Source organism: Brachyistius frenatus, unplaced genomic scaffold (genome assembly GCF_029030835.1).
Source record: "Brachyistius frenatus isolate BFR_SWC_R1_liver_20210118 unplaced genomic scaffold, ASM2903083v1 Contig_186, whole genome shotgun sequence".
NCBI classification, from domain to species: Eukaryota; Metazoa; Chordata; class Actinopteri; family Embiotocidae; genus Brachyistius; species Brachyistius frenatus.
Genome location: NW_027210785.1, coordinates 144,004 through 170,370, shown reverse-complemented (window position 1 = coordinate 170,370; position 26,367 = coordinate 144,004). Strand labels below are relative to the sequence as shown.

At 41.6% G+C, this 26,367-nt stretch overlaps 1 protein-coding gene across 4 annotated transcripts in view; it reads left to right on the top strand.

Annotated features, from left to right (window-relative positions):
- Positions 1-26,363, top strand: part of csnk1g2b (casein kinase 1, gamma 2b) — a 37,079-nt gene extending 10,716 nt beyond the window's left edge. Inside the window, exons 3-12 of one of the 4 annotated variants that reach the window (XM_069718117.1) lie at positions 6,895-6,964; positions 13,558-13,706; positions 15,489-15,723; positions 16,267-16,352; positions 18,317-18,401; positions 18,528-18,673; positions 18,902-18,985; positions 20,349-20,450; positions 21,555-21,661; positions 22,717-26,363. In XM_069718117.1, the coding sequence (XP_069574218.1) occupies positions 6,895-6,964; positions 13,558-13,706; positions 15,489-15,723; positions 16,267-16,352; positions 18,317-18,401; positions 18,528-18,673; positions 18,902-18,985; positions 20,349-20,450; positions 21,555-21,661; positions 22,717-22,771 (1,119 nt within the window). In that variant the 3' untranslated portion in view covers positions 22,772-26,363. Of the gene's footprint in view, positions 1-6,894; positions 6,965-13,557; positions 13,707-15,488; positions 15,724-16,266; positions 16,353-18,316; positions 18,402-18,524; positions 18,674-18,901; positions 18,986-20,348; positions 20,451-21,554; positions 21,662-22,716 lie in introns of all 4 variants that reach the window. The other 3 variants (XM_069718116.1, XM_069718119.1, XM_069718118.1) reach the window with 3 other exon arrangements.
- The last annotated feature ends 4 nt before the right edge of the window (positions 26,364-26,367 follow it).

Sequence of the window (26,367 nt, the reverse complement as noted above, 5' to 3'; positions counted from 1 at the left end):
TGTGCAGCGTCTGTTGTAATGGAGCCAACAACAGAGTATGTCAGGACCCAGTAAAACAATATTCATTGGGTACAGGCTTAAAGTAATACAAATCAGTGAGTAGACAGTACAAAGCATTGTACTTATGCCACACCTCGCTCCTCTATTAAATGACAAAGGAGACTTGCGTCTTTCGTTCAACCTCCCCATGACTGCGTTAGATCACTGCCAACACTGTGTTGTTTTTGCCCTCCTGACTGCGGAAGCTGAGTTCAGCAGGTTTTAAGGAGGAATACCATTCTGCACAGGATTTTTGAAACCCTGTCATTTCTCTGGCACATTAAAGATGGCTTCTATAGATTTTGTTTTGTTTTGTTTTTTTGGTGATGCTATATAAACAAATGGTGGTGGTGTTGGGTTAAAAGCAGATATTATGCATTGGCAGTTTTTTTTAATTTTTTTTTATTTGATCAACTTCCTGAGTCAATAACCTTGGAGGTTTCATTGCAAAATAAAGTACAAATTAATGCAGTTTTTAGTCACAGTAATTTTGTGAAGTATGTATCATCGCTTTTAGACCCACCCAAGGCTTGATAATGATACTACAATGATACTGCTTTGGAAGCCATCTTGAGTGTTGACTGAGATAAGGTTACTGACTTCTTAAAAACAAATTGGGAGGGAGGTAGTAACAATGACATAAAACTCTCCAGAACATGCAATATATGTCTAATCTTGGCCAATTCCTGCAGATTTCACGCTGTGTTTTGGGAGGCAGCTGATGGCTCCATCTGGGAATGTTAAATCTGACCTGAAACGGGAGAAGTGCCGGACGCCGGCCAGCTGTTGCTCCCTGACACCACCCACTCCTTAACGCCACCTCCCAACCACACACACCTCTGGTCATAAAGACGGCTTGAACAGAGAAACACGCGCATCTCGGTCATCTCCATTTGTCTGAGCCTTAGAGAGATCCATCGGTGTCGTTAATACTCGTATGAAGCTCTGCAAGTAAAGTTGCACTATGTTGACATTTGAGTTGCTCTGTCCAAGATGAGATGAGTCACATTGCCAGTTGCATATTGTGAAATGGTTTACTGGGAGTCAGGCAAAGGTCAGCGTCTATTCTGGGCGGTGCATATAATGCTGGGTCTGTTCCCTGAACATGGCACACATAGGCATACATATGCACACACCCAATGTCACAGTGGCTTCCGAGATGATGAACAACACGGGTGTTTATTTATAATGTTACGTTACATTATCCCAGCTGTCGGACACAAAGCATTTTAAAATGTATGATCTCGTTGATATGGCATCATGTAACAAATTAGACCACTGGTATCTTGAACAGGAAAAAGTCACCATCCCAAATAGTGAGTGAAAGCAGCAGCCATCAGTGCGAATAATTGTCAGTCATCATCAGAATAAGTTTGATTATTAATGTGAAAATGCCTAACATGAAATTGCAGGTGGTGTGTTTGTACAGAAGAGGAGGAAGTAATCTTTTTTTTTTTTTTTTTCCGCTTTGTTGTCATTGATCAACAAGAACACATGATTTGTTGCTATTTCTACATCAGCCTTGTGTTTACTTTTCAATTCCTACTTTCAGTTTTGACGTGATGCTAGATGTGCAACACAAAGCGTTTATCGTTTTGACTTTTTCTGATTCCATCTATCATTTATAGTTCCCTTTTATCCTTTTCATTTGCTGGTCATTACTCTATCTACTCACTGAGGGCAGCTCTGATCTTTCTCAGCTGTGTTGGAGCCGAGATCAGATTTAGCCCAGATGACATCATATGCGGAGTTGGTTAATCCCAGGAAGAGGACTTTATGTGGTGCTGATGGCTCGCTCCAACTACACAAGTCATTGGAGGCTACCACAGGTTCAAATACAGAAACCAGCACCTAATCCGTGATGACATAATCACATATTTTTACAAGCTTCAAGTGTTTCACTCTCAAGAGCGATCCTTGAAATGGCATGTAACATTTCATCTCACACCCGTCCCCAGGCTGTTGTAGCTACAGGATTTGAGCCTACTATGCCTGTATTTGCTGGTAATATCAAAAAATCTGTAAGCTTTTTTTAGCAGTGATCAGCAGCTTGTATAAATCATTTATTTTATTGTACATCACAATTTTTTTTTCATCTTACCCATACAATCATCATTGTAATTTGACTGAAGCTAGCCAGTGATGGTGGCGGTTGTGGTTTTGGGACCGGCCTGACGATGTTGCATGTGAGGTTGTTTGTTTACAGGTGCAGCCGTGTTAGTGGGGGGGTGAAAATGTCAGAAACTAGAGGTCTAGAAAGCAGGTTTAGGTTGAAGGTTTCTTTCCGCTTACCATCATTTTATAGACAACCAAAATGTCACGACATGCTCCAAATTATCCCTGAACCTTTTTTTTTTTAGCACACAAATAGTAACATGCATGTGGTTGTCTTTCTAATGTTCAAGAGCCTTAAACTCATAGAAACTCAAAGCAGAGTGTAAATGTCTGTTTCAAAGAAAATAAACATCTAGGGTTCATTATTGCAACGGAATACATCACAATCGTCATCCCACCGGTCGTCACAAAAGAGCATGTAAGGATGTATTATTCTTTTGATTGGCTATTCTAGGTGTAGCGTCATGGCAGTACCTGTTAAAAGCTCATTTAAGTCCCCGAACTGAGTAAGCAGAAAAAAAAAAAAAATCACATTACTTCGCCAGAACATAATTGTGGCTTAGAAAATAGTTTCTCGTGAAGCTGGAATTCCCATTTTTTTGTGATTCAAAACATGCCTTGTTGCCGGTCTAATGCAGAGACCCAAAATACCAGTACAATTATTTCAACTGCATTGAAGTCAGATCCACAGAAACACAAATGGCTGCAGTGTGGAACAGCTGAGGTGGAGAGGTTACTGTAGCAGCAGGTCAGACAGGGAAGGGCCCTTCTGGCCTGCGGGTCAGCTGCCCTGGACACAGGCCAGCACACTTAGCAAAATACTTCTGCACTGCATGACACCACGCACGGCAACCACCACTCCCACTCCAGTTTAAGTATGGCAACCAAGTTGACATTAAAAGCACATCAAAACGTTATCTAATAATATCCTTACTCCAAAAAGTGACTAATGGTTTCAAGGCCAGGTGATTATAGGAATCTGAGAAAGATATTTTTATTTTATTTTAGCGTGAAAGGGTTGACGTTTCATCCTCCATGGAGAAAGCAACGCAGCTTTTCATGATATGTAGGCACCGGGGAATGAGATAAATTTGTGGCCACATTTTGAGGAGAAATCCACCCTAAATACTATTCCCTTTTTACTATATTGCTTCTGACCCTTGCACGTCACCGGAGAGCTCGCACTCTGAGCATGTCAGCTCAGGGAGCAGATCAAAAAAAATATCTGATATGTGCAGGGAGCTGAGAAAAATCCTTGTCATATGCAAAGATGTTACATCAGACATTTGCAGCTTGGCCTTGGTCATTTACACAGCCATAGCTTAGCCCATCTGCTGGGAATAGAGATGACTCTTAAGTACGTAAAGCTGCCATAAGCCTCTGTTTCCTATTGTAAGCTGTTTTAAAGGGTCCTGCGGTTTGGTGCCATCTGTTTTTACTCAATATTTATATATTTGATATTTTCTTTCCCTCTCCTCCCTGGCATGGCCTGACTTGTGAGAGACGCGCTTGTTGTCTGTGTTCATGTGGGAGGTGGATGATGCTACAGCAGCTCCCGGCTCAACCTCCCAGACCAGTCACGTGTCTTGCCTCCTACAGGCTTCCACTCCTCTTTATTGCCTCCTGCCCTCCACTCTCAGTTTCTGCTTTCTGGCATGCACACTAGCTTCCTACTTCTCTGGCTATCTTCTGTGTTGGCTCCATTCGGAGCATCATGCATAATTTGTTTTCCTTTTTGCATTAAATGTAGAAAAACAGACATGTAGCGTATGCAAGATAACTTATAGGTTTTAGGAATGTGTTGAAGTCACTTTAGTTCTCAGTTTTGCATGTTGTATTATAATGTAGAAAAACATGTAGATAGTCATAATAATGAAGCTATTATTAATCTTTTAGGTTTGCTGAAATTATTATAAGCTCATGCACCTTCTTATCTGATTACGTGTACGGCTGCTTTTTTCTCTTCCTTTGCTCCCAAACCAAAACCAACCATATTTCCTGTAGTGTGGGCCAGACATTTGCTGTTCATACCCTTCAACATAACACCCAGTTATTTTATCATCCTCTCTATCAATCTCTTTTTATTTTATTTTATTTTTTTTTTTACGTCATTCATGGACACTTCAATGTATCACATATCAACATGATTAAAATTGGATACTTGACAAAAGGGTTGAACATGTGTAAACCTAATTGAAGATAAATTTACCCGAGTGAACTTTTGGGTTATGTAAGTGCTAGAGTGGCTTTCAGTTGAGGGCCGCTGCTGTGCTCTCATTAAAACATATTTTGTGTGACGTGTTGCAATAATAGTAGCAAATAAAGTGAAAATAACACATTAATTAAGTGTGGAACAACCTAACTATTGGACACGGGTAAGTTTTATATTATTGCAGTGCAAATTTAAGTATAGATATTTTTATTCTTGGGATCAATTTTAAAATAAAATATGAACTTAAATTTGTATTAATATATAATTCATTTTTAACTTGATTAATTGAAAAAAAATTAAAGTTTCTTATCAGCTTTTGCATGTTCTCTGTCTTGACATGTAAACATGCAAAACTGGTCATTATCATTAGCAAATCAGGGCTTAAATTAGATTGACCCAGACTGACTTGAACCCAGAGATTTGTTCAAATCAACATGGAGAGGAACACCGCGCCACAGAGAGCTCGATCTCTCTTCCTCCAAATACTTCAAAACCTCTCTGGCTGGAATCCAGTGGATCATGCAGTCAAAATACAGCAGCTGGCTGTATAAAACTGAACACAGATTTTGAGATTGTTTGGGTTTTTCTATATTTGATCAAATAGTAATAATAATTCACCTTTTGCTGTCGGATTACATAAGGAACCCTTTTTATTTTTTTCCATAATTAGGACCCTTCATTAAACCAGGATCTATGTATGTGGTATTTGAGCACACAGGCAACAGTAAGGCAGGATTGGCCAGTAATGGTTTTTGTCACCTCTGCTAAACCTTATGAAGGAACCCTAAACAGAAACCACTAAACATATTTTATAGGCCTGAGAGATGGTTCTCTTAAAAAGATGGAAAGTCCCCCATTGGGCTGAACATGGCTCATGTTATGTGTTCTTACTCCTACGTGCTCGCAGGGCACCAGAAGAGAAAAGGCTCCTGATTTGATAAAGGCCTAATGGAGTGAATGTGGGAGCTTAACAGCCTTTCAGCTTTCCGTTTATGTAATTTAACATAGAAGTGCCTTGGAATTAGATGCACGTGGGAAACGACTTCGAAGATTAAATCGTATTCCAACACCTCCTGAGAAGTTGCTCATATTTGTGCATGGAGAGTAGAGACTGAAGCGAATAACTGCAACATGCTGCAAATGCTTTGTTTTGTTTCACCTGCCAGTTATTGTTTCAATTATTAGATTTTTTTTTTTTATATATATATATAGCGGTTAGGGCGCATACCACATCGGCCATGTCCTCTGGGCTGCAAGTCTTCGGTTGGAGTGCCAGCCATAAGGACCATTTGCTGCATGTCATTCTCCAGCTCTCTTCCCGTTTCCTGTCTATACTTCACCGTCTCGTATAGATCATTAAAAAAAACTTGCCGCTTTGTATTTGCATTCTGTTTGAAAGTACTCTAAACAAAAACAGCAGTTTGAGAAAATATACTGACGTGTAAATTAATCGCAAAAAATTAAATAAAAATATGCACAGAGCGTGTTAAGACATTAACAGTCCGAAACCAAAAAGAGATTCGGTTTATTATCATACTTGACATGGAGATGCATCCAATCCTTACATATTAGAATCTGGTACCAGCAAATGTTTACCAGTGAAAATGAGTGAAACAAATATTTATTTGTTTTTCTATTGAATGACAATTCAATTAATTGACCAACATTTGCATTTGACTGACTCGGAGTAGAGCTAGATTGGATGTCTGGTTGTTTCAGAATGCATATCACGGTTTTCTTTTATCAGTTTTACAAACGATAAACTGTACATCTTTAGACCCATTTAGAGCCCGTGTTAGTTGGCAGTGTGTGAAAAGGGGTCTGCCTACTGCTGGAGGGGACGAGGGCTTTAGCACAGGCTGTGGCACAGCTATTGAAGATTAAAGAAAGGAATTAAGTTGGGTGTGTGTTTGTTCTATCCTCTTCACGTTTGTCTATAATGCCCTTGTCATTATGAGAGTGGGGTTAATCAGATTACATTTTAGGTTGTAAAGCTGGAGCCAGCGATATAATGAACAATATGTCCGGGTGAGTTGATTATCAGGCATGTCGTCACAAAACCCTGCTTCACGCCAACTGGAACTGCTCTTTATCCTCTACCCGAGACTTAATTAAAGTTCTATCGGGCATTAAAATGAGTAAAAAAAATTTTTTTTTTTTAAATTGTTCTGTAGGTATTTAAGTTGATTGCAGGTGGAGGTTATCATGCTGATGTGTCTGCAGGGTTTCACTCATAAACTGCTTTCTTCCCTCGGGGTAAGACTCTTAAAAACATTGTGGTGTTATAGTCAGTCAATAGTTTCCCTTCACTCTGGGAAACCCACATGATTATGGACCTTTCAGATTTCAATTATTCTTGGGCTTTTTTAAACCAATCAAATTTTGCATTGATAATAATGTTGAAGTCCAAGTTAGCCAGACAACCAACCCGTCACTCTTCAAAATGGCTGCACGTAGTATTCGTGAACTGATTTGTGTGCTATGTAATATTTAACCCTTTCTTTCCTTTCCTCTCTCCTCTCCTCTAGGAACCTATAAAGTCCAGGGCGCCACAGCTCCATTTGGAGTATAGATTTTACAAACAGTTGGGAAATTCAGGTAAGAGAGCTGCAGCCTGTAGATTAAAAGTCTCTAATAAACTCAGTACAGATTGAATAATTTGAATGCAAACTGGCATTTTCACCCTAGATGTTGCCTGGTTGTGAGAAAGACTCAATATTCAGAAACGCACACGGACATTTATATGCAGGTGGATAAATGTGATAACACTGTTTACATGTGGAAATGACTTATTCTCGGGTGTCAGGTTACGAGTACTGGTTCTGGTTGTAGGGAATTGTGGCAGCGTAAAAATGAAAGTCATTAACGGCAGCAATTTAACAAATGTGGGAGAGACATAAAAGGACAGAGACTTAAATCCTTAAAAAAAAAACTCTGCTCTGGAGGTGATCGATTACACTTATTTACATCAAGGATTAAAAACGGTATCGCTGCAAATTTTACTTCCATCATGGTCCGTTTCTCGTTTTGACGAATAGACTTGAATGAATCATTAAATATATTTTTATGTCAGCTCTGGAATTCCATTTTTGCGCCGCAATTGTTCAGTCAGAGTTGAATTCGTAAAAGTACAATTATTTACCTTCCTCTGCAGTCATCTAGTTTGCACCGTTTCCCTCTCTGCACTGCAACACGAGACCTCTGTTTCCACCTTTTAGAATATCTACTGAGGAAAGCAGACTCACGAACACGACTTTACCAATTTTCCCTGAAGCCGAATTTCACTGTACACGTTTATCTTTTCACGTCTGTGGGACCGACGGGATGCTGTCAAAGCCTGCTTCCTTTTTTCTAATCCGTCCTCAAACGTAACCGGAGTTTCTCCTCTCTCTCTCTCTCTCACACACACACACACACACACACACACACACACACACACACACACACACACACACACACACACACACACACACACACACACACACACACACACACACAGTGTGTGCAGCTCTTTGATGTGGTCGGGCTGGCCTGGCAGTTATAGCCGGGGCAGTTGGGAGGGAATGTGACTTGTGATTTGTTTCACGGCAGTGCCTAGGTGGCGGGCGGGCTTGGTCGTTTGGGAAAGGCTCACCTGTCGTATTTGTGTAAGGTTGCGAAGGTGCACGTGTTAATTCGCCTGCCTCGTAATCTTTTATTCGACATTCATAATGTACACACGTCGCTCTTATGGAGGCCAAATGACAAGAGCGAACGGTACAGACGAGAGGTCTGTGCTGTCTCCCGCTCCCCGCTGCTTTTTGTGCTGCAAACACCCACATGTCCCCAGCAGTTATTTTTTGTCCCTAATCCCAGACCAAGTCATGTATAATTCAGTACGTACTGATATCAACCCCATTTACATTTGATTACATGATTTACCCTAGCATAAGCTTGCTTACACCTACGTGTAGCTGAAGCTAATGCAATCTAATACAACAGTCCTGTAATAAGTTCTGCCCTCATAAATGTTACAGTATTCAGCTTTTGTCGAGAGACTTTTACAGAGGTGGTGATTCAGTTATAGGTTATCTGGTTATTTATTTGGCCACGCTATTCATATCAATAAGAGTAGACTAAACTAAATGAAATTGAACTTGCTATAAAGTGCCACAAACGACATTCCTCCCAAATGACCGAAACACTGCGTTAACTCTTTGAAACAGTTTCTACAAAACTGAACCTTTGAACCTTCATGAAGATAGGATATTATTGCAGGGATGTTGGATCACATTCAGCTCGGTGTACCTAATAAATGTAAAACTGAGGGTATCGGGTGATCATCCGTATAAAGATGTTGATTTTAAAACGCGCCGTATATTTCTGTGAGTATGGTTGCTCTCATAGCTGCGTTTGTCATTCTATTGCAAATGCACGGTTCTCCTGTTGCAGTGACTCTCCCGTCTGTTTGGAGGAGGGCATGTGTCCTGGTCTAATTTAGTGACACGTGCCAGCTTCTTGGCTCCCTGTGTCAGAGCAAAAACCCTCCACTGTTGATAAGGAGGTGGGGCATGAGGGCAGTCCTTGACTATTTATAGCTGGCCCTCTACAAGCGTTCGGGCCATTATGGTGTCTACTTGGAAAGCTTCCCGAGTCTTCCCTGTCACAGTATCCTCTGCCTCAGTGGTTGACTGTGTGCCGTCCGCAAATTGCGGGGAGACACTCGTAACGTGTGTTGCTACCAGGGTGTGGCCTATTTTTCTTGATGGCTGTTCCTGTTTTAATCGGTCGTTCTGATCTGATAGCTAATCTTACCGAAGAACGCGCTCATATACCCAACAGTAACTGGAATCGTCATCTCCTGTGCCGTTCCCCTGATTGTAGCAGAGGATTCTTCCAGTTTAGGCTTTTTCCTGTCTGCCTTTTAGATGTTTCCTCTGGTGCATTAGACATCCTGGCCATCCCATCTCCTACCGAGACCACTGTGGGCCTTCAGCTTTATTGTTATTGCCTTAGATATGCAGTTTACTTATGTGTTAAGATTTTCTAGCCCTTACAGATAATACCGATTTCACATTGATCTCTGTAATGTACCTTATGTTTTAGTCCTTCCAAGCTGCATATGCAGTGTTCTATATCTAGTGTGTCCTCTTTGAATGGCAACCCCTGCCCCTCCTCAAAGGAACGCATCTCTGCGTCAAAACCTGGTAAATGGCTGGACCCTGTGAGAAACTGAAGGGCTTTTCATTTGACATGGAAGTTGCGGCGTTTTGCCAACTCTTAGTGTAACTTTGATCTCGCACTCACTCATTGGCAGACATTTGCTTTATAGCTCTGATCCCACTTTTGCAGGCCAGCCAAAAATATTGTATTTAAACTATTTCACTAATACCCTAATTTTTTCCCGCTCAGTGTGCCCCCTCCGCTACACTTAAACATTGCGGGTCAGACACGGGTGAAGGAGAGCGAGGGCCGATTGTGCACTCGTTAATTAATTGCGTTCTCTTGGGATGATTAAGTCATCATTTTTTTTTTTTTTAAATACTGAAATGGGTCCCTAAATATACTTGGGCGGCCAACCCAAGTAAAGTCTACGTGTGAGAAATACTGACACAAAGGTTTTTCTTTAGTCTGTGATTAGACCTTTTTTTTGTTTGAAATAACTGGTGAGCTCTGGCTGCTTTTTAACATGGTTAGAAAATGTTGAGATTCAACAGGTGGTGACATAATCTGTGACTGGTAGACAATCAGTGTGTACATCACCGAGACAATTAATGGCGTCGGATTTTCTCCCACTGTGATTCAGTCTCTAGCTACTTACATTAAGTCGGCGAGCTACAATATTTGACCTCAAGACAGGCCTCAGAGGGGCCTCGTCTTCCAAATACTGACTGGCTGCTACATGATGATTTGACAGGAAGGCTCATTTGACTGTCTCGAACGGGAGGAATCAAGGCGATAGATTAAATCTACTTATGTTGTCAACTTGGCTAAACGGGCACATGTGACCCTGTTAGTCCTCCCCAACCCAAGAGACTCAAATATGTCACTGTGTGGACGACTCAGCGCTTAACGCCCAGGAGGAGCTTATCTGCACGCTGTTAATTCTCTCTTGTCCTGGACAGATCCCATATAGACATCCCAGCTAACGGGAATCCTGCCTCCCACTTTACACATTTGAGTGAAAACTGACAATAGACCTGGTTTTCCTGTTGGTCCTAATAGTAACAGAATTACTACTAATTGTCATAATAATCATTAGAAGGAGTTTGTGATAGTAAAAGCAAGCACCACCATTCATTGTGTCTCCTTCACCACTGTGGTCAGGAGATTCGTCTCCCAGTTTATAAGACTAGTTATGATTTAATAGCATTTCACAGGTTGATTTAGCTCTTCCAGTGTCCGTGACTGCATGGATGTGGGTGTAATTAGTTTCATATAGGAATGCTTCCTCTGGAACATCATTCAGCGATTGGTTTCAACATGCCTGTGAATATTCACAAGCCGCATCAAGCCTTCTGATGGCATGTTGCGCCTTGTCAGTGACAGAGGATCTGCGTTAATCATATTATTTCATGCAGATTATCCATGTCATGTGGATCCCACCCACCCACACCCACCCGAAAACAAATCATGTGTTTTATGTGTCACTGCTGTTGTAGGATTATTGTTGGTTAGATTGATAATATTATTTCCAACAATTCTGTGCTGCAGCACAGAATATTGAACTGCTTACAATTTACAACATAACTTTGTCCGGGCTAATCTTAGTCTGATAAATAACTTGATTTAACCCACTTGCTTCAAGTCTTGCATGCATGATTGAAGAAAAATAGTTTGTTGTGTTGGGTCAGAAAAAAAAAGATAGAACAACTGCCCTAGTTTTTCTAATATCAGCCAAATGATTGCAGGTAAAAAGACCCAAATATGTGGTATTGCTGTTTTATCCCCACCACCACTGGATTTCAGCCTCACAGCATCTTTCTTGGATCGTTATTCTTTTGAGCTGTGTTGCGTTTTCTGCTCTGGGCTCAGTCTGTGCAAGCCTCAGCGCTGATCATATTTCAACCTTGTGAGAACATCTCCAGAGCGCTGGGTCTAATGGAAGTCACTTCTTCTTCTGCTCGTTCCTTCAGTGCACTCCACTCCATGGTGTAAATCTTTAATAGATATTCCCTCTCCTCTCCCCTCCTCTCGGTCCGCGTCCTCTCTCCTCCGGCCATCTCCTCTTTGGCCCTTAACTCCTGACATTTCACTGTAGGGCAACATTGTCTTCAGCCACCATGATGCAGCCTTCCCTCTTGATGTGTCGCCTGAGAAGGCCTGCCTGCAGATACAAAAGGGTGATTGTTTCAAATTGTCAAGACAGCAGGGGTTACAGCACCACTGACGTTGGCTTGCAGTGAAAGCCAGAGCATTTCCCACAGTGCTTAACACAGCGACAAGATGTACTTTTACATAACTTAATATAATAGCCAGAATTGCATACGTTTATCCTAACAGGGGTTTTTCACTTTGCTTCTAATTTGTTATTGACAGAAATAGTGTCTCTTGTTAGATTGTACTAGAGTCCTTTTTCTAGATGTTTTGTTGTTATGGTTGATTTAGTGACATTTTGATAATATCCCTTTTTTTGTGCAGCTATTGTTATATTAAAAATTCGATCAAAATCTCCCCAAAACAAGTGTTCCCTGCTTTTTACCACCAGCAGAAGATTATAATGCACACTGTGCTCTCCTCTTGTGATGACTGTGCTTTGAATGCCCTCTAGATTTGGGCCAAGTTTTGATGAGTCAGCCTCCCAGTGATCTCTTGTCACTGCCTCATCTGTCATGGGCGTCATTACCAGGAAAATCCTAGAGACAAAAGTGCAGACAGGTGTGCGCGTATGTACGTGCATGCATGTGAGAAATGTGTTTGTCAGTTTGCTTCCATGCATGCGCAGTGGTCTGGTTGCAGTGTTGGGACCGATGTCGAGGGCAGACGAGGTAAATCCGACAACCCAGACTGAATACTGAGCACACAGAACTGTGCCGCTTCACAACATGTCTTTATTTGAATTACAGAGTTGTATAGATGTGCTTGGTCATCCTCACCTAATCTCAGATTCTCTTTCTCTGTTACATGGCTCTGTTTTTCTCTCTCAACTCCCACTTATGTAGTTGCCCATGGTTAATCTGCTTTGGGGGAGTTGGCTGGTGATGTAGATACCAGGCTCTTGGCACCACAGAGGGGTTCAAAGGTCCTGGGACCGCTACCTAGTGACGAAGTAAACCTGACAAGGATTAACCTGGCAGGAAAAATGAGCCTGAAGCTTTGATTATGGAAGAAGTGTTAAGCCACAACATTTCTGAGATTGGATCAGTAGTCAGTGGATGCACCGGCAAAAATGTCTGAGAGTTATAACACGACAAAAATAACTGAGATTTCAGAAATTCCACATAAAGGAATCTGTTTTTTTCTGAGCTGTTGCATGTTATTTAAGAGTGTTTGTGAAATATGATGCTGGTTCCTCACAGACCTCAGCAGTTCATTGTTGTTGTAGCCAGCAGATTGTGAAACAGCGTGTTACAGCAGGTTTTTAGTACCAACTGAGTTTTCCCAGGTGAATTTCTTATATAAACTCATTCTTTTTGTAAAATAACAAAATAGTTTATTGTTACTATTTGCCTTATTTTTCCCATCTAAAGGGAATGCTGTAGTGTTTTTCCATGCCCCAGATGGCCCACTGCCAAAACACTATATATCAAGATAATACCAGGTTGATCCTTCCACATTCTTCAGAAGCTCTTGGGTGTGGTGGTTTCTTGAAGTGAAGGCTTTTAAACAGTTGTTGACGGTGTGCTAGTTACGTCCCCTGGTGCTTTTCAAGACAACTTTCCCTTTCATCCCACTTCAGAGTAAGAGAAACATGAAGCCACTCCTGTTTTATTTTTTTTTGACAAACCTGTTGAGGGAAGTGAAATGAAGTGCAGTTTGTCATTGCTGCTGCAGTGTTAGTGAAGCGTGTCCTCCCACCTTTTTTCTGTATAATGCAAATACTGTAGAAACGCCACTTGTGCTGTCCTCATCAGAAACAAAACTCATTGTCAGACAAGCTATACAAAAGTGCATATATTGTTTAACATGTACTGACAGTTGTGCTGGGATCATTTTATTTATTGGGTAAGATTCTACAAAAGCCCACTGACTTTATTTATATGTCTCCACAGAGGGGATCCCTCAGGTGTACTACTTCGGTCCTTGTGGGAAATACAACGCCATGGTGCTGGAGCTGCTTGGGCCCAGTCTAGAGGACCTGTTTGACCTCTGTGACCGCACCTTTTCCCTCAAGACCGTCCTCATGATAGCCATACAGCTGGTAAGGCCTGGGAGAGGAGCGCCGCATACTTTTATATACTTTAAATAACAAAAAATTCTCGTAAAAGGAGTGCTTGGGTGTCATTAGGAGCCGGTTCCAGAAAGCAGGTTTAACGACCTCTGATCGAAATCCTGAACTCTGAGTTGACATGTACCAAGAAAGGAGGTGGTTCCAGATCAGCTGATCAGAGTAAATTCATTATGAGCAATGTATGTGCTTGGTGGATGAAAAATAAAATTCACATTAATGGAGCTCTGATCCAGGACGATGGGTAAATACGAAACAGTGCTTCCAGTTTAATCCAGTTGAGCCAGAATTACTAACGTGTGACATAAAGTGCACGTTTCTTTTAACAAAAGCACAGCAGTAACAGTCGAAGAGGGTCAATAAGTTAACACGGTTACATTTTATTTAGCCAATAGGCTGCTCATTCATCATTTATCAGACTCTAATCTCTGTAATGGATGATAAAGTGCTAGAATCTGACAATGCTATTTATCAAACATTTAAATATTTATTCAGCTGTACTCTGACCCACACGGGAAAGCAGCTGCAGATGAAAATATAGATCACACAGATAAGAAATAATTTTATTTATAAACCTGTGAACGTGCGTTTATATTCTGACCCAGTAATAATGATTTACTTTGAGGTTAAAAGTCAGTGTTGCAGATTTATTTTGTTTTTATATCTATTTTATATTGAAAAATATTTCTTAATGGCATTTAATGTCTGTCTTTCAATATGAAGTAAATACAAACGTAGTAAATGGTTTAAACTAGAGCCAGACGAGATAAATTGGTCAACTGTTTAAGAATATCGGCGGATATATTGATATGAGACCCCTAATATTGGTATCTGCATTGTTCCTAAAAATGCAGTATTGGCTCTAGTTTAAACAACTCGCTGTTTCGCTGCAGTATGTCCAGTCTTAGTCTTTTGAGCCACGCTGCAGTAATCCTCACTCTTAAATATGGACTTAATCTCCAATATGACACGATAACTGCGATGAGAATGTTGCGTCACCACGACACTCAACATGAGAAATGATTATTCATTGATCTGTGTTTGAACCTTATATTTACAGAAATTACAGTAATATATGCTAAATGTATCAATACAGGGAACTGATTGAAAACCTGATGAGTTGTCTTCAGGTCCACAGAGTCACCGTGTCATGAAGACAGTGGACACGTTTTGTTCTGAGATGAAGATATGAATCCATGATGTGAACATGAGGATTGAGTTTGCTGTCACTGTCCCTGCTATTACTGTCAGGCAGCAGTAACTTTAGAAGTAAAGAGAGACGGGCTTTGGGTAACATTAATATCCAAAAGGTATTTTGATCTTCTCCCAATGTAAATTTCTGCTAATTATGTCACTAAATCTTGTCACTAGACCTGTTTTTTCTTGAATAAATCCCAAGTCTGACTGTTTGAGGGTATAACCAAATTTAATAAATACACAGAAATAAACAAACCGAAAAACAGTGATTATGTAATAATATGTTCATGTGCCTTCCAGTACCTTTTGCAGCACACCTTCCCACTACTGCAGTTTTGTGTAAAAACCTGAATTTGAAGGCCATCAAAAACATTTAGTTGAAAAAGATAATCTTATAATGTTATGAAGTTATAAAATCTTGCTGGATAATATTTTTTTTTATTTTTTAATCTTCCTGTACAGTCTGAATGCTTTGCGACTTTGTGTTAGAAACTGCCCGACTTTGTGAGCGATTGAGATTTCAAATACTGACATGAAATCCACTGACTGCTTGTCTAGATAACACGGATGGAGTATGTCCACACCAAGAGTCTGATCTACAGAGATGTGAAGCCAGAAAACTTTCTCGTTGGGCGGCCAGGAAGCAAGAGGCAGCACACCATCCACATCATTGACTTTGGTCTGGCCAAAGAATACATCGACCCCGAGACCAAAAAACACATCCCCTACCGGGAGCACAAGAGTCTGACTGGGACGGCACGCTACATGAGCATCAACACACACCTGGGAAAGGGTAAGAAAGCCTCAGGATCAGGTCTGAGGTTTGATCAGCCTTTTAAATCTGAATAGACGAGCTCTGGTTGCTTTCGCATGCGGTTTAATGGAGATGTCATAACTGCTTTGTATACAAATATGTCACCAACATGTACACAGCATTGTAAACGAAGAGCCTGGACCTGGTTTTACGTTCAGTTATTTGTCATAGTTTAGTTTTGTTTTGAAGCGTCCCCTCTGTATTCTGCTGTTCCTCCACGGAGAGCAGACAGTCTGCACATTTGAAGTCTAACCAATCACCTCGGGCGGTAATTTCACTGATTAGTCCTGCCCCTCTACTCTCAGGAGTGCTAATCAGTAGGTGGAGTGTTTGGTTGGAGTGACACATGATTGTTAATCTTGCCCTTTTATACTACATGCTTTATTTGAACTCCAGAATAACGGAGGAATTGCGCTGTATTTCTTTCCAGAGAGTTCCCTGTTGCTCTTTCCAGCTGGTTAAAAAAATGGATCTGCTTCTCGCAGCTCAACGCAATTCTCATCTTGTCCTTTTTAATTCCAGAGCAAAGCAGACGGGATGATTTGGAGGCGCTGGGTCACATGTTCATGTACTTCCTCCGAGGTAGCCTCCCCTGGCAGGGCCTAAAGGTACTGTGGTGTATTGTTTGATATCATCCACGTTGGCACTTGCTGATAAACATCAGACTCCTGTAATCCTCTTAATGCTCAGCATACCTTTCCCTGTTGCACTCCAAAGTACAGTATCTCTTTCATACCTATCATCCACATGACCTTAGAGACAGAGAGCCTGGTGTTTACAACAGCTTCCTCTCACACTGGTGACATTTCAAGGTCTCCCCATTCATCTATCAGTTTTTCTAGTTGAACCTGAAAGACTGAGGAAACGCCCTCAGGCTCTCTCAGATGCAGAAACGATTCATTTATTTATTTTTCATTTGCTTCTTTGGCATAAAACTAACATAAGAGGTGATAATGACTCATGATGAGATACTCGGATACAAACGACAAGTCAGAGGCAACATTGAGCAGTGGAGGAGTCTTTTGCTTTCTGACCACAGAGAACATTGATGAACTCCGTTGTGTTTTTTACTTTTGATTTAGCGCATGTATTCGTGATCTTTTGTCAACCGGCCACCGTGAAGTGTAGCGATTTTATTTATGTTTGTATCCCACTTACACCAAAGTCACTTACCAACAAACTGTCATATGTCATCAAATCAGTTTATTTGCATTATGTAACATTGTGATGATCTCACTTGTTTTTGGAACTTTCATGAAATACGTTTCCTTCTGCTTGCGGAAGCAGTTGATGGCAGCAAAGGGTACAGCTGGTCCATCCAATCACCGCAAACCATCAGAGCGGAGTTGTAAAGCTCTTTAAAACAGTTTCACTACAAATATAGAGACATTCCCCTGATGATTTTCTCCAAATATATACTAAATTAATATTGTTTTTCCAGCAGAGTTATGACTCGGCTCACTTTCGTTTGCACATCCGTTGCTACTTAAACGACCGAAACGACAGAAAATGAACTTCCACAGTTGAGCGAAGGAGCTTAAAGCGCAAAGAAACCCAGCCGATGACAACAGGTGCCCGCAGGGAAGGTTACAGCCGGCTGCAGAGTTGCTGGGCTTTTTTTCTTTTTTTTCTTTTTGAAAGCACACATATCTAAAGGTGTACAGAGAATAGACAAGACAAGACATCTCATCTGAACATTTGCTGTGTGGGTGGAAGCTCTTGGTAGATGAATGTGAGGGATGTATAAATGTGGGGGACGTCAGATGGCTCAGGCCTCTCCATCAGGCAACATGAGGGTTGGCTTTAAAATACAATGAAGCAATATAGTGACCAGTTATGGAGCTCGAGTAGAGTTGTACCCGCAGCGTTATGGAGGACAACGCAATACAACCCTGCAGCGGACATCTTAATTGTCGGAGTTGAGGTGCAGGTTAAGAGTTTAGTAAATGTAGTCTGGTCCAATGAATCCTGGTTAAAAGTTGATAAAAGGAGATTCAGTGTAAATGATACAGCAACAATTGTGTCGATAGAACAGTACACAGTAGTAGGGAGGCATGCAGCAGGCATACAGTGTTTCTGTTAAGACCTATAACTTGAAACTGCAACCAAAGCGTAGCTCTCATTTTGTACCACACAAGAAGTATCCATTCAGAGCCATCATGTGCCCCCCAAAAAGATGAGACTTTCTAAAGATCACGGTCTCCGTTATAACACGATCATCCCAGGGAGACGGGAGAACGGTTCGAGTCACGTGAAATAACCCCACCGTCCCCGGGTATGATGAGACTTTGGTGCAAAGTATCGATGTTTACATCTCGTACTAGAGATTCTTCGCGGCCACAGCTTGTGGCAAAAGTGGTCTAATGATCTTGTTTTGTGGTTTTATGATGTGCGGAACAAACTTTTCTGAATCTAAAGGGCTTTGTCAGATTTACGCCAACACAAGGCTCCAGAATTCAGAATGACTGACAAGAGATTATATACATCTGTCTGCATCTCAATATTACACCTCTTGATTCATCGCAGCTATGGATGTGCTCAAATTTAGTTTTATCATTTATCTCCCTTCCAGGCTGACACTTTGAAGGAGAGGTATCAGAAAATTGGAGACACCAAACGAGCGACACCGATCGAAGTGCTTTGTGAAAGCTTCCCCGGTCAGTAAAACCAACCAGCTTCCTTTCTCATGTTATTTTTTTTTTTTATTTTTTTTGTATTTATTTGAGTTTTAGTTTGACAGTTTGTTACCACTTTTGTAACGTTTGTTACTTTTGTTACAGAAGAGGTGGCCACCTACCTGCGCTATGTGAGGAGGCTGGACTTCTTCGAGAAGCCCGATTATGATTACTTGAGGAAGCTCTTCACCGACCTGTTCGACAGGAACAGCTATGTCTTTGACTACGAATACGACTGGGTCGGCAAATCACTTGTGAGTGCCACTCGCTGAATCCACTCGTCCTCATTTTCCTCCAAAAATCCTATTCTTGGGCTATCAGGTGTCACAGCTCTACAGTTGCTTCTTTTTTTACCTACAATTGCACCAGTTGTGGGCCATACACGTATATTTTTGGGAACACAACCTTAGTTTTTCTGTTTTATCTCCTTTTAAATGGTCTTCAGTCTTGCACCAAAGTTGTTTTTTGTGTGTTTCTCCCAGCCCACACCGATAGGCCCTATCCCCAGTGACACGCCCCTGCCACCCAGCAGCAGAGACAAAGCACAACAGCAGACCAAAAACCAGGTGAGGTCTTCAACCTAAAACACAACAAACACCACATCCAAACCTCCGACTCAAGTGACCGACCAGCCGACCGACCCGGTCATTCAAGTCCCTCTGCCGAGCTACTCTTGTTGTGTCCAACTGTAAGCAACTTCCTGGAGAAAATGGCTGCTGCTCGGTTGCACTTCTTCATTTCTGCTCCTGTACACAGTCTGACTGGTCGGCAGTGACGTCACCTTTCCTCCAAGTCTTACATCAGACGATAAGACTTAGTAAAAAAAAAAAAAAAAAAATAAAAACTTAGTAAATTAACTGACACGCAGTCATGAGGGAAACAAAGCAATTAATTCTTTACACTTTGCCACTCTAAGCTTCCAGTCATTGCATGCATGAGTTGAAAATGCAAATTGCATTGTTCATACCAGTAATGACAAGCTATATGCTTAGTGTTTGACAAAGTGTAGAATTTTTGTTTTTGTTTTAATGGCATGCTATCCGAGCCTTGTTTTGTTCGTTTAAAGAAAAATAGGATAATAATTCACAAGTTTTATTTCATCAAAACATCTATAAATCATTGATAGACACTAACAATGGTACAAATCATGTTGTCACATCATCCTTTTTCCGTAAAGCCGTAACAGGCAGTGCATTCAATTTTATGATTGACTTATTACTGTGGACTCTGGCCTCGTTTTACTGCCCTCCATTTATCGTGATTGGCTCGCTAACAACTTGCCACCTTTTTAAAGCCCGCTGAGCACCACCTTCTGTACCATGTACATAGTTCCTGACCGTATAAACCTGTCAGCCGTATCTAAGGAAAGTACCTGCTATCTGTCTTTGTAGTTACGGGTCAGATTGGATGGCGGGAAGAGAAGATGAGCAAATTTTTCGGGCTGCAAATGAAAGTGTTGACTTTACTGTAAACCCGAGTCCTCGTTGGGAGAAACGGTGTTGCTGCCCAAATGGCACCTGACGACGATGGTTGTCTGTGTTGTGTTCGAGACGCAGGGCTAGCTGAGGTGATCAAGGCTGTTTTCTTTTACTCCTGCATGACTTTATTAGTGTTGATCTGTGCTTCACATAAATTTTTGCTTCCTTCTATTCCTCTATTAACATAGTTTGTCTTAACAAGCCTGCTTCTGCTTGGGAGATGTCTTCTATAATTTTTTTTTTTTTTTCCTTTTTTTTTTTTTTTTTGTATTCACCCTCCCCCACCCCCTCCCTTCCTCCTTGTCGCTCCTCCTCCCACAACTCTACCCTCACCCCCTTGTACCCCATTGCCTCCCCCTCCCTCACCTCTGACACCACCACCCCCCCACCTCCTCCCTTCTTACCACTTCACGACCACCTTGCCTCAACCCTTTTTGCTCTTTGCGTCAAGTCGCCTGAGCCCAAAGGAAGTGAGTCTCAGCCCACTCCAGTGACCAATAAGGAGACTCTGGGTTCGCACCTCACAGCTGAGCGGCTGGGGGGCTCTGTTCAGGTACTGCTGCTGCTACTGCTGCTGCTTTGATGGCTAGTGCATGAAAGCCGCATAGTGGTGTACGGTGTCTTACCCCCCCTCCCTCCCTCTCTCACCGACCTCACACTGCCTGCCTGTTAAGTGCTCTATCCTGTGTGTTTGCGTCAGACTGTTTGACTCCTCGTGTGTTAAGCGCTCCGCCTGCCGCTCTCACCGCTGGATTCATCTCGTGTGCTTCGCAGGCTGCTCGCAGTAACGGCCACGCAACGATGACATCCAGCAGTATACAAACCTCATGAAATACACATTCTTGTACCATCAGAGAAACACAAGCTAAAGTAGAAGACTGGAAGCAGCATTAGGAGATTTTTGGTTTGCAGGTTTTATTTAGTGAAAAAAAAAATGGGAGAGTAATCTTATCCATGTCAAAGGGGCAATTGTATTTCACCTGACATAAGAGGTTTTCCGTACTGAATGTGGTACAAATGTGCCATCCAGTGTCGGCCGATAGAATTGCAGCTTGTAAGGGGCAGGTCCACTATGTCTGTCTGAAAGCATGTCTTCCCATGCAAATAAAACGGCTGCTGTTTTTGTTTCTCTTGTTCATACTGGCCATCAGTAGATCCTTTTCTATTGAGCTTCCAATGAAAGTGACAGGAGATAAACGTTAAGCACTCTTAATTATTTAAATACAGTTGGTATCTACCAAAGTCAGTCTTTTTCATGAATAACATTTCCAAGCTGAGGTGTTTTTGAGGGATGGCAACACAAAGAGAAAATGTTGTACTGAGAAACTTTGATTTAAATGATTTGTTACCAGCCTGAATGAACAGGAGGAATCATTACAACAAGCCAAACCTCTCTGAATCTGGGTGCCTGGCTTTTGTTTTAGGACGTGTATATAAAAAAATACGTGAACGTGTCTTTTAATTTTCTATGAAGTCGCTCTAGTTGACTCATTCCAGGTTAGCTGCTTAACTGCCTTTCCTGTTGGAGAGGGCTAATATTCAATAATGAGGATATTCAAGGCTGCATATTTCTATGCGAATGTTCATCTCCACTCTGTAATCAGTGGCTCAGAGTCTCAGTGTGTGAGCAGTCTGGTGTCCTTCTGTAACGATGCAGGTGATGAGCTCAACGAATGGCGAGCTGAACACTGATGATCCCACAGCCGGACACTCCAACGCTCCCATCACCGCTCCCACCGAGGTCGAAGTTGCTGATGAAACCAAGTACGGAAACACCTTCCACGTGCATAGAAAACACCCGCTTGTCTTTTCCGCTGCCACTTACCGTTGGGTTTGGGGGTTTAGTAGCAAGTCCAAATCCTAATCTCTTTGCATTCCTTACTGAATCTTATTACGTTCAGTTTTGGTTTTTTTTGTATTCCCACGGAGAACTTTTACCAATCATCAGCCATGAACTCGCAGTAACTCGCTGCGGTTCATTTAAATCTACAGCTGCAGGTTTTTTTTTTCCAACCAAAGACAGTGATGACTAGTGCCAGCCAATAATGATAAGCCAGCTACTTCTTTCAAAACGTTTACATTCATTCATGAAATCAGGTTACTTACAGTTCCCCACAGGTGATATGAAGCCATCTTTGCGTACACTGTGGTCACCTGGTTACTGTAAATATGTGCATGTATGCAGCAGATGAGTAATAACATTTCTCAACACCGTCGTGTTGGAAGATTTACTTTGCTACTGTGGAAGTGGCGTGCTGGACTTTCAGTTTATGTTTTAGTCAGACTTAAAAAATAAAAATAAAAAAACATTTTTTTTTTTATTGTAATAGGAGAATACATCATTATCTCCCATGTAGATTTTTTTTTAATTTTTTTTATGTACGTGTCATTGTAAAAATCCAACATAAATCCTGGTTAGAGGTGTACACGAGCAAGCAGTTGCCGTTCTCCAGTGTTTTTCCAAACCCCCATCCTGATTACAAAAATGAGGTTTCTTGCTTACATGACAGCTTACTGGTTCACGTAAACGCACGAATTGCTGTTCTCGATAAAATACAATAAAAAGCCAGCTTTGATTGGAGTTCAGTGAGTCTGGATGACACCAACCAGCTATTCAAACCCCTAACAAGCGGTGTGTGTGTGTGTGTGTGTGTGTGTGTGTGTGTGTGTGTGTGTGTGTGTGTGTGTGTGTGTGTGTGTGTGTGTGTGTGTGTGTGTGTGTGTGTGTGTGTGAAGCGCTGTATTGATCTCGTTTGTATAGATGTGGATCTCCAAATATCAATTCCTCTAAATAAAATGTTCCCTTTGTTTTCCTGCAGGTGCTGTTGTTTCTTTAAAAGAAGAAAGAGGAAAGCCCTCCAGAGGCACAAGTGAAAGAAGAGAACAGAGAGAACTTGAAACATTGTGGTCACTGTCAAGTTTTAAATGGAAGCAACTACACAGAAACCCCCCCCCCACCCCCACCCCGTCCCCTCCACCCCTCTACCGACCCCACCCTCCTCCCCCCCGTCCCTTCTCTTTTTCCAGCTTCTCCCTCACCTCCTTTCCCCTCTCCACCCTCTTCCCCGTCACCATGTACCTCCCTTCCCGCGCGCTCTCTTTCTCGTTCCCAGTGCTCCCCGGATGCTGGCGAGTTAAAGGAATGTTGCGGTCCCGCCGACTCCACAACAGACTCTTGATTCCTTTACAGGCGAAAAATAAACGTACCTGCATTACAACGGGGAGGGGGGGGGGGGGGGGGGGGCTTGACAAAAAGTAAAAAAGCTGTAACAACAAACTCGAATACCGTGGCGTGAATATGAAAAAAGATACTGTTTGAAACAGTTGTTGTATTCTAGATTCCATAAAGAGCGTGTATTGTTCGAACAGTCAGCTGTTGATCAGGGGAAACCATTCAAGTGATTCGAGTGAAAGAAATCTGCTCCTTAGGAAACTGTTAATTTTTTTTTTTTTCTTTGGTGTGTGTTTTGGGATCAAGGTAAAGAGGAAAAGGTGAACTATGCTGATGTTAAATCTGAGCGACACAGGAAGCATTTCATCTTTAAAACAGAATTTGGAGGATTTTTATGTAATTTTCTTTTCTTTTTTTTGTAAGTGAATCCTCAGTTTTTCGAAGTCAAATCCCTGCATTGAAAACTTCTTTTTATGTTGTAGTGTTCTGGAGTTCAATTCTTTCCTCACTCTGGCTTTCTTTTTGTCTGTCAACGTGGACTTTGTAGCACAGTCACTGGCCTCAGGTACTGTGGAAGAATGAGAGAAACAGATATTAAGCTTTCTTGTTATTATTGCACTTTTGGGGGGAAAAAAAACAACAATTACAGTGGAAAACTTTAGGTTTGAAATTAACAATTAAGAAAACAACTTAATAAAGACTGATCCAGGAAGAGTCCTTCACAACGCTTATATCTGAGTTATGGCTGAAAAATGTTGTCGATATACATGAGAAAAAAAAAGAAAAGATATGTCTTTTGATTTTTATTTCTTACATCAAAATAATTTACCAGGAAATCATAGTTTGTGCCTTTCTAAGTAAAATGTTTAAAGCTCAAGTGAGTGTCCCGCAATGACATTTTATCTAATCTGACCCTAATGCTCACTGGATTACTGTGTGTGTGTGTGTGTGTGTGTGTGTGTGTGTGTGTGTGTGTGTGTGTGTGTGCGTGTGTGTGCGTGTGTGTATGTGTGTGTGTGTGTGTGTGTATGTGTGCGTGCGCACTTGCAAATCTCTGAAGTTGTTGTAAGCAAATGTGTATAATGACTGTGTCCCTCCCTGTCACTTCTGAGCACTATACATCCTTTTGCCCCCGCCCCTCTGCTGTGACAGTCGGCACATCTGTGCAGTGGTGGCGTTTGGTTTGGGGAAAGGTCAGGACGGCGTGTCTGGGTGTGCGCTGCCAGCTCAAAGAGATCTATCTGACAGCAGCCCAAATCTATTTGAACCGTTGTCTGATTTCATCACGGGCAGACGTGCGGCTCGGTGAGCTGTACTTGTTTTAAAAGCTACATGAGGGCTCTGAAATTACTGGGCTGCCGTTTCTGAACAAACTGTGCTTGATTGGGAAAAGCCATGTTCTTGTTTTGAGTTTCTTCCCGCTGCTGACAACTGTCGCCCTTTTGATTCATGTCTTTTTTCTTTCTTTCTTTTTTTTTTGATGTTCCGTTTCCAAGTCTGACAGCCTGCTGCTGCTCTGTTCAGGAATGTTTAAAGGGTCAGTGTGTAGGATTTAGTGGGCTCTATTGGAAGAAATGGAATATTATATTTCAAATTATTTTTTTATTTCGTGCATTAAAAACCAGACACGAATAGTTGTTTTCATTACTTTTAGGAGTCCTTTATGGGGCGTGGGTCCTCCTTCCTGCCATATATGTAAAGTACAGAAAGGACAAACGCAACACTGGCTCTGCAGACGGCCTTTTGTAAGTTTCTCAACACATTTGGTGCGTTAACGGGTGTTCGGTTGATTACAATCTGCAAAGTCACCGCTAGCTGGCACAAAATCCTACACACGGGTCCTTTAAATTTCCCCCCAATGCTTCTGGTTCATCAGAGACTACAAGTTCTTTGGCCTTGAGGTTTTTTTTTTGTTGTTGTTTTTTTTTTTTTTCCCCCAGGATTTGTGCAGCAATTGTAATTCCCCACTTCTTTAAGCAGATTGAAAAATATCCTGTCAAAACTGAAGCTGCGGAGGCTGAGATATCTTGACCCTCTCGTCTGGGTCACCTTCAAAAAAAAAAAAACACTGGATCCAACTTTTCCAATAATGAACTTGGATAACATCTTTCATCACAGCTCGGCTGCCCTCTAAACTCCCCCTTTAAACCCCACAATTTCAGTTTGTAGCAGGCTTTCTGGTAAACGTTTCCTCGATGGCCTCATTGCAACCTTTCTTCTGTTTCTGTCGGCTCATCTTCATGTGTAAAATTGGCGCAGTGCTCCTTTAAATCTTGAGCCTCATTTTATGATTAATTTGTGTGTTCACTTTAACTTTAGATTTATTACAGAAGACTGACTGACAGTACGTCACAGCTGTATGATGTGAATGATGACCGTGTGAAACACGTCATGAACGGTAAAGGGAAGTTCAGGTTGTTTCCCAAGTGTCAGTTTACAAAAAGCAATATTGCGAATACATACATACAAAAAAAAAAAAGACAAAAAAATGCTAATGACATGGGGACAAATACTTGACACGATAGAGCCCTGTTGAGTCTGAATGTTTTATGACTGGATTTCAGAATTAATGTCAGTTCCGTGTTAATTTCAGCATGATTCACCCAAACACAAATGAGAAGGAAAACTTAAATATTAGAAATCTTGAAATCAGGCAGACGTTTGGCTTGCACTTAAGTTGATCAGCTTTTTATGAATTTGTATCTTAGCTGCTCATGTAAACCCAGCTGATTTTAAGTTATGAAGGAACTGTTCCTGCAGGTTTTCGAGGACTAAAGTGCTTAAATCACTCGCTGTACGTGAAGAACAGAAAGAGGGAACCCGCTGTATTTGGAAACAGTATTGTAACATGAGTTTTAAACGCCACTCATAATCATGGCTTAATTTAGACCACAGGTGAGGCGTGACCACTGCAGAGCTCTATGTTTTCCGCTGTATAATAACCCCAACTCAAGATGTTCCGAGGCTAACTCGGGGCGCTCTGGTGCGCTTTTACGCGTGAAGTCGTCGCTGCATCAAGTGGCCGTTGACAGCTGAAGTAAAGCTTTTGTTGGCGCATTAAATTATTCCACAAAAGGCTAAACCGGTTCAGCTGACCAGCGTGGGGACCCAGCTTGGCATAATCCATTACACTGCGTTTACGATTTGTAATTGGGGAGATTTTTGAGGATGCTCAGATCAGGGTTGAACTGTGTTTCTGCTCTACGTCTCTGAGTGTAACTGTTTGCATCATGTATTTGTAAATATGACAACGACAGATCTCTAATTGTGAATAAAGGAAGTTTTATCACAGGAGTCA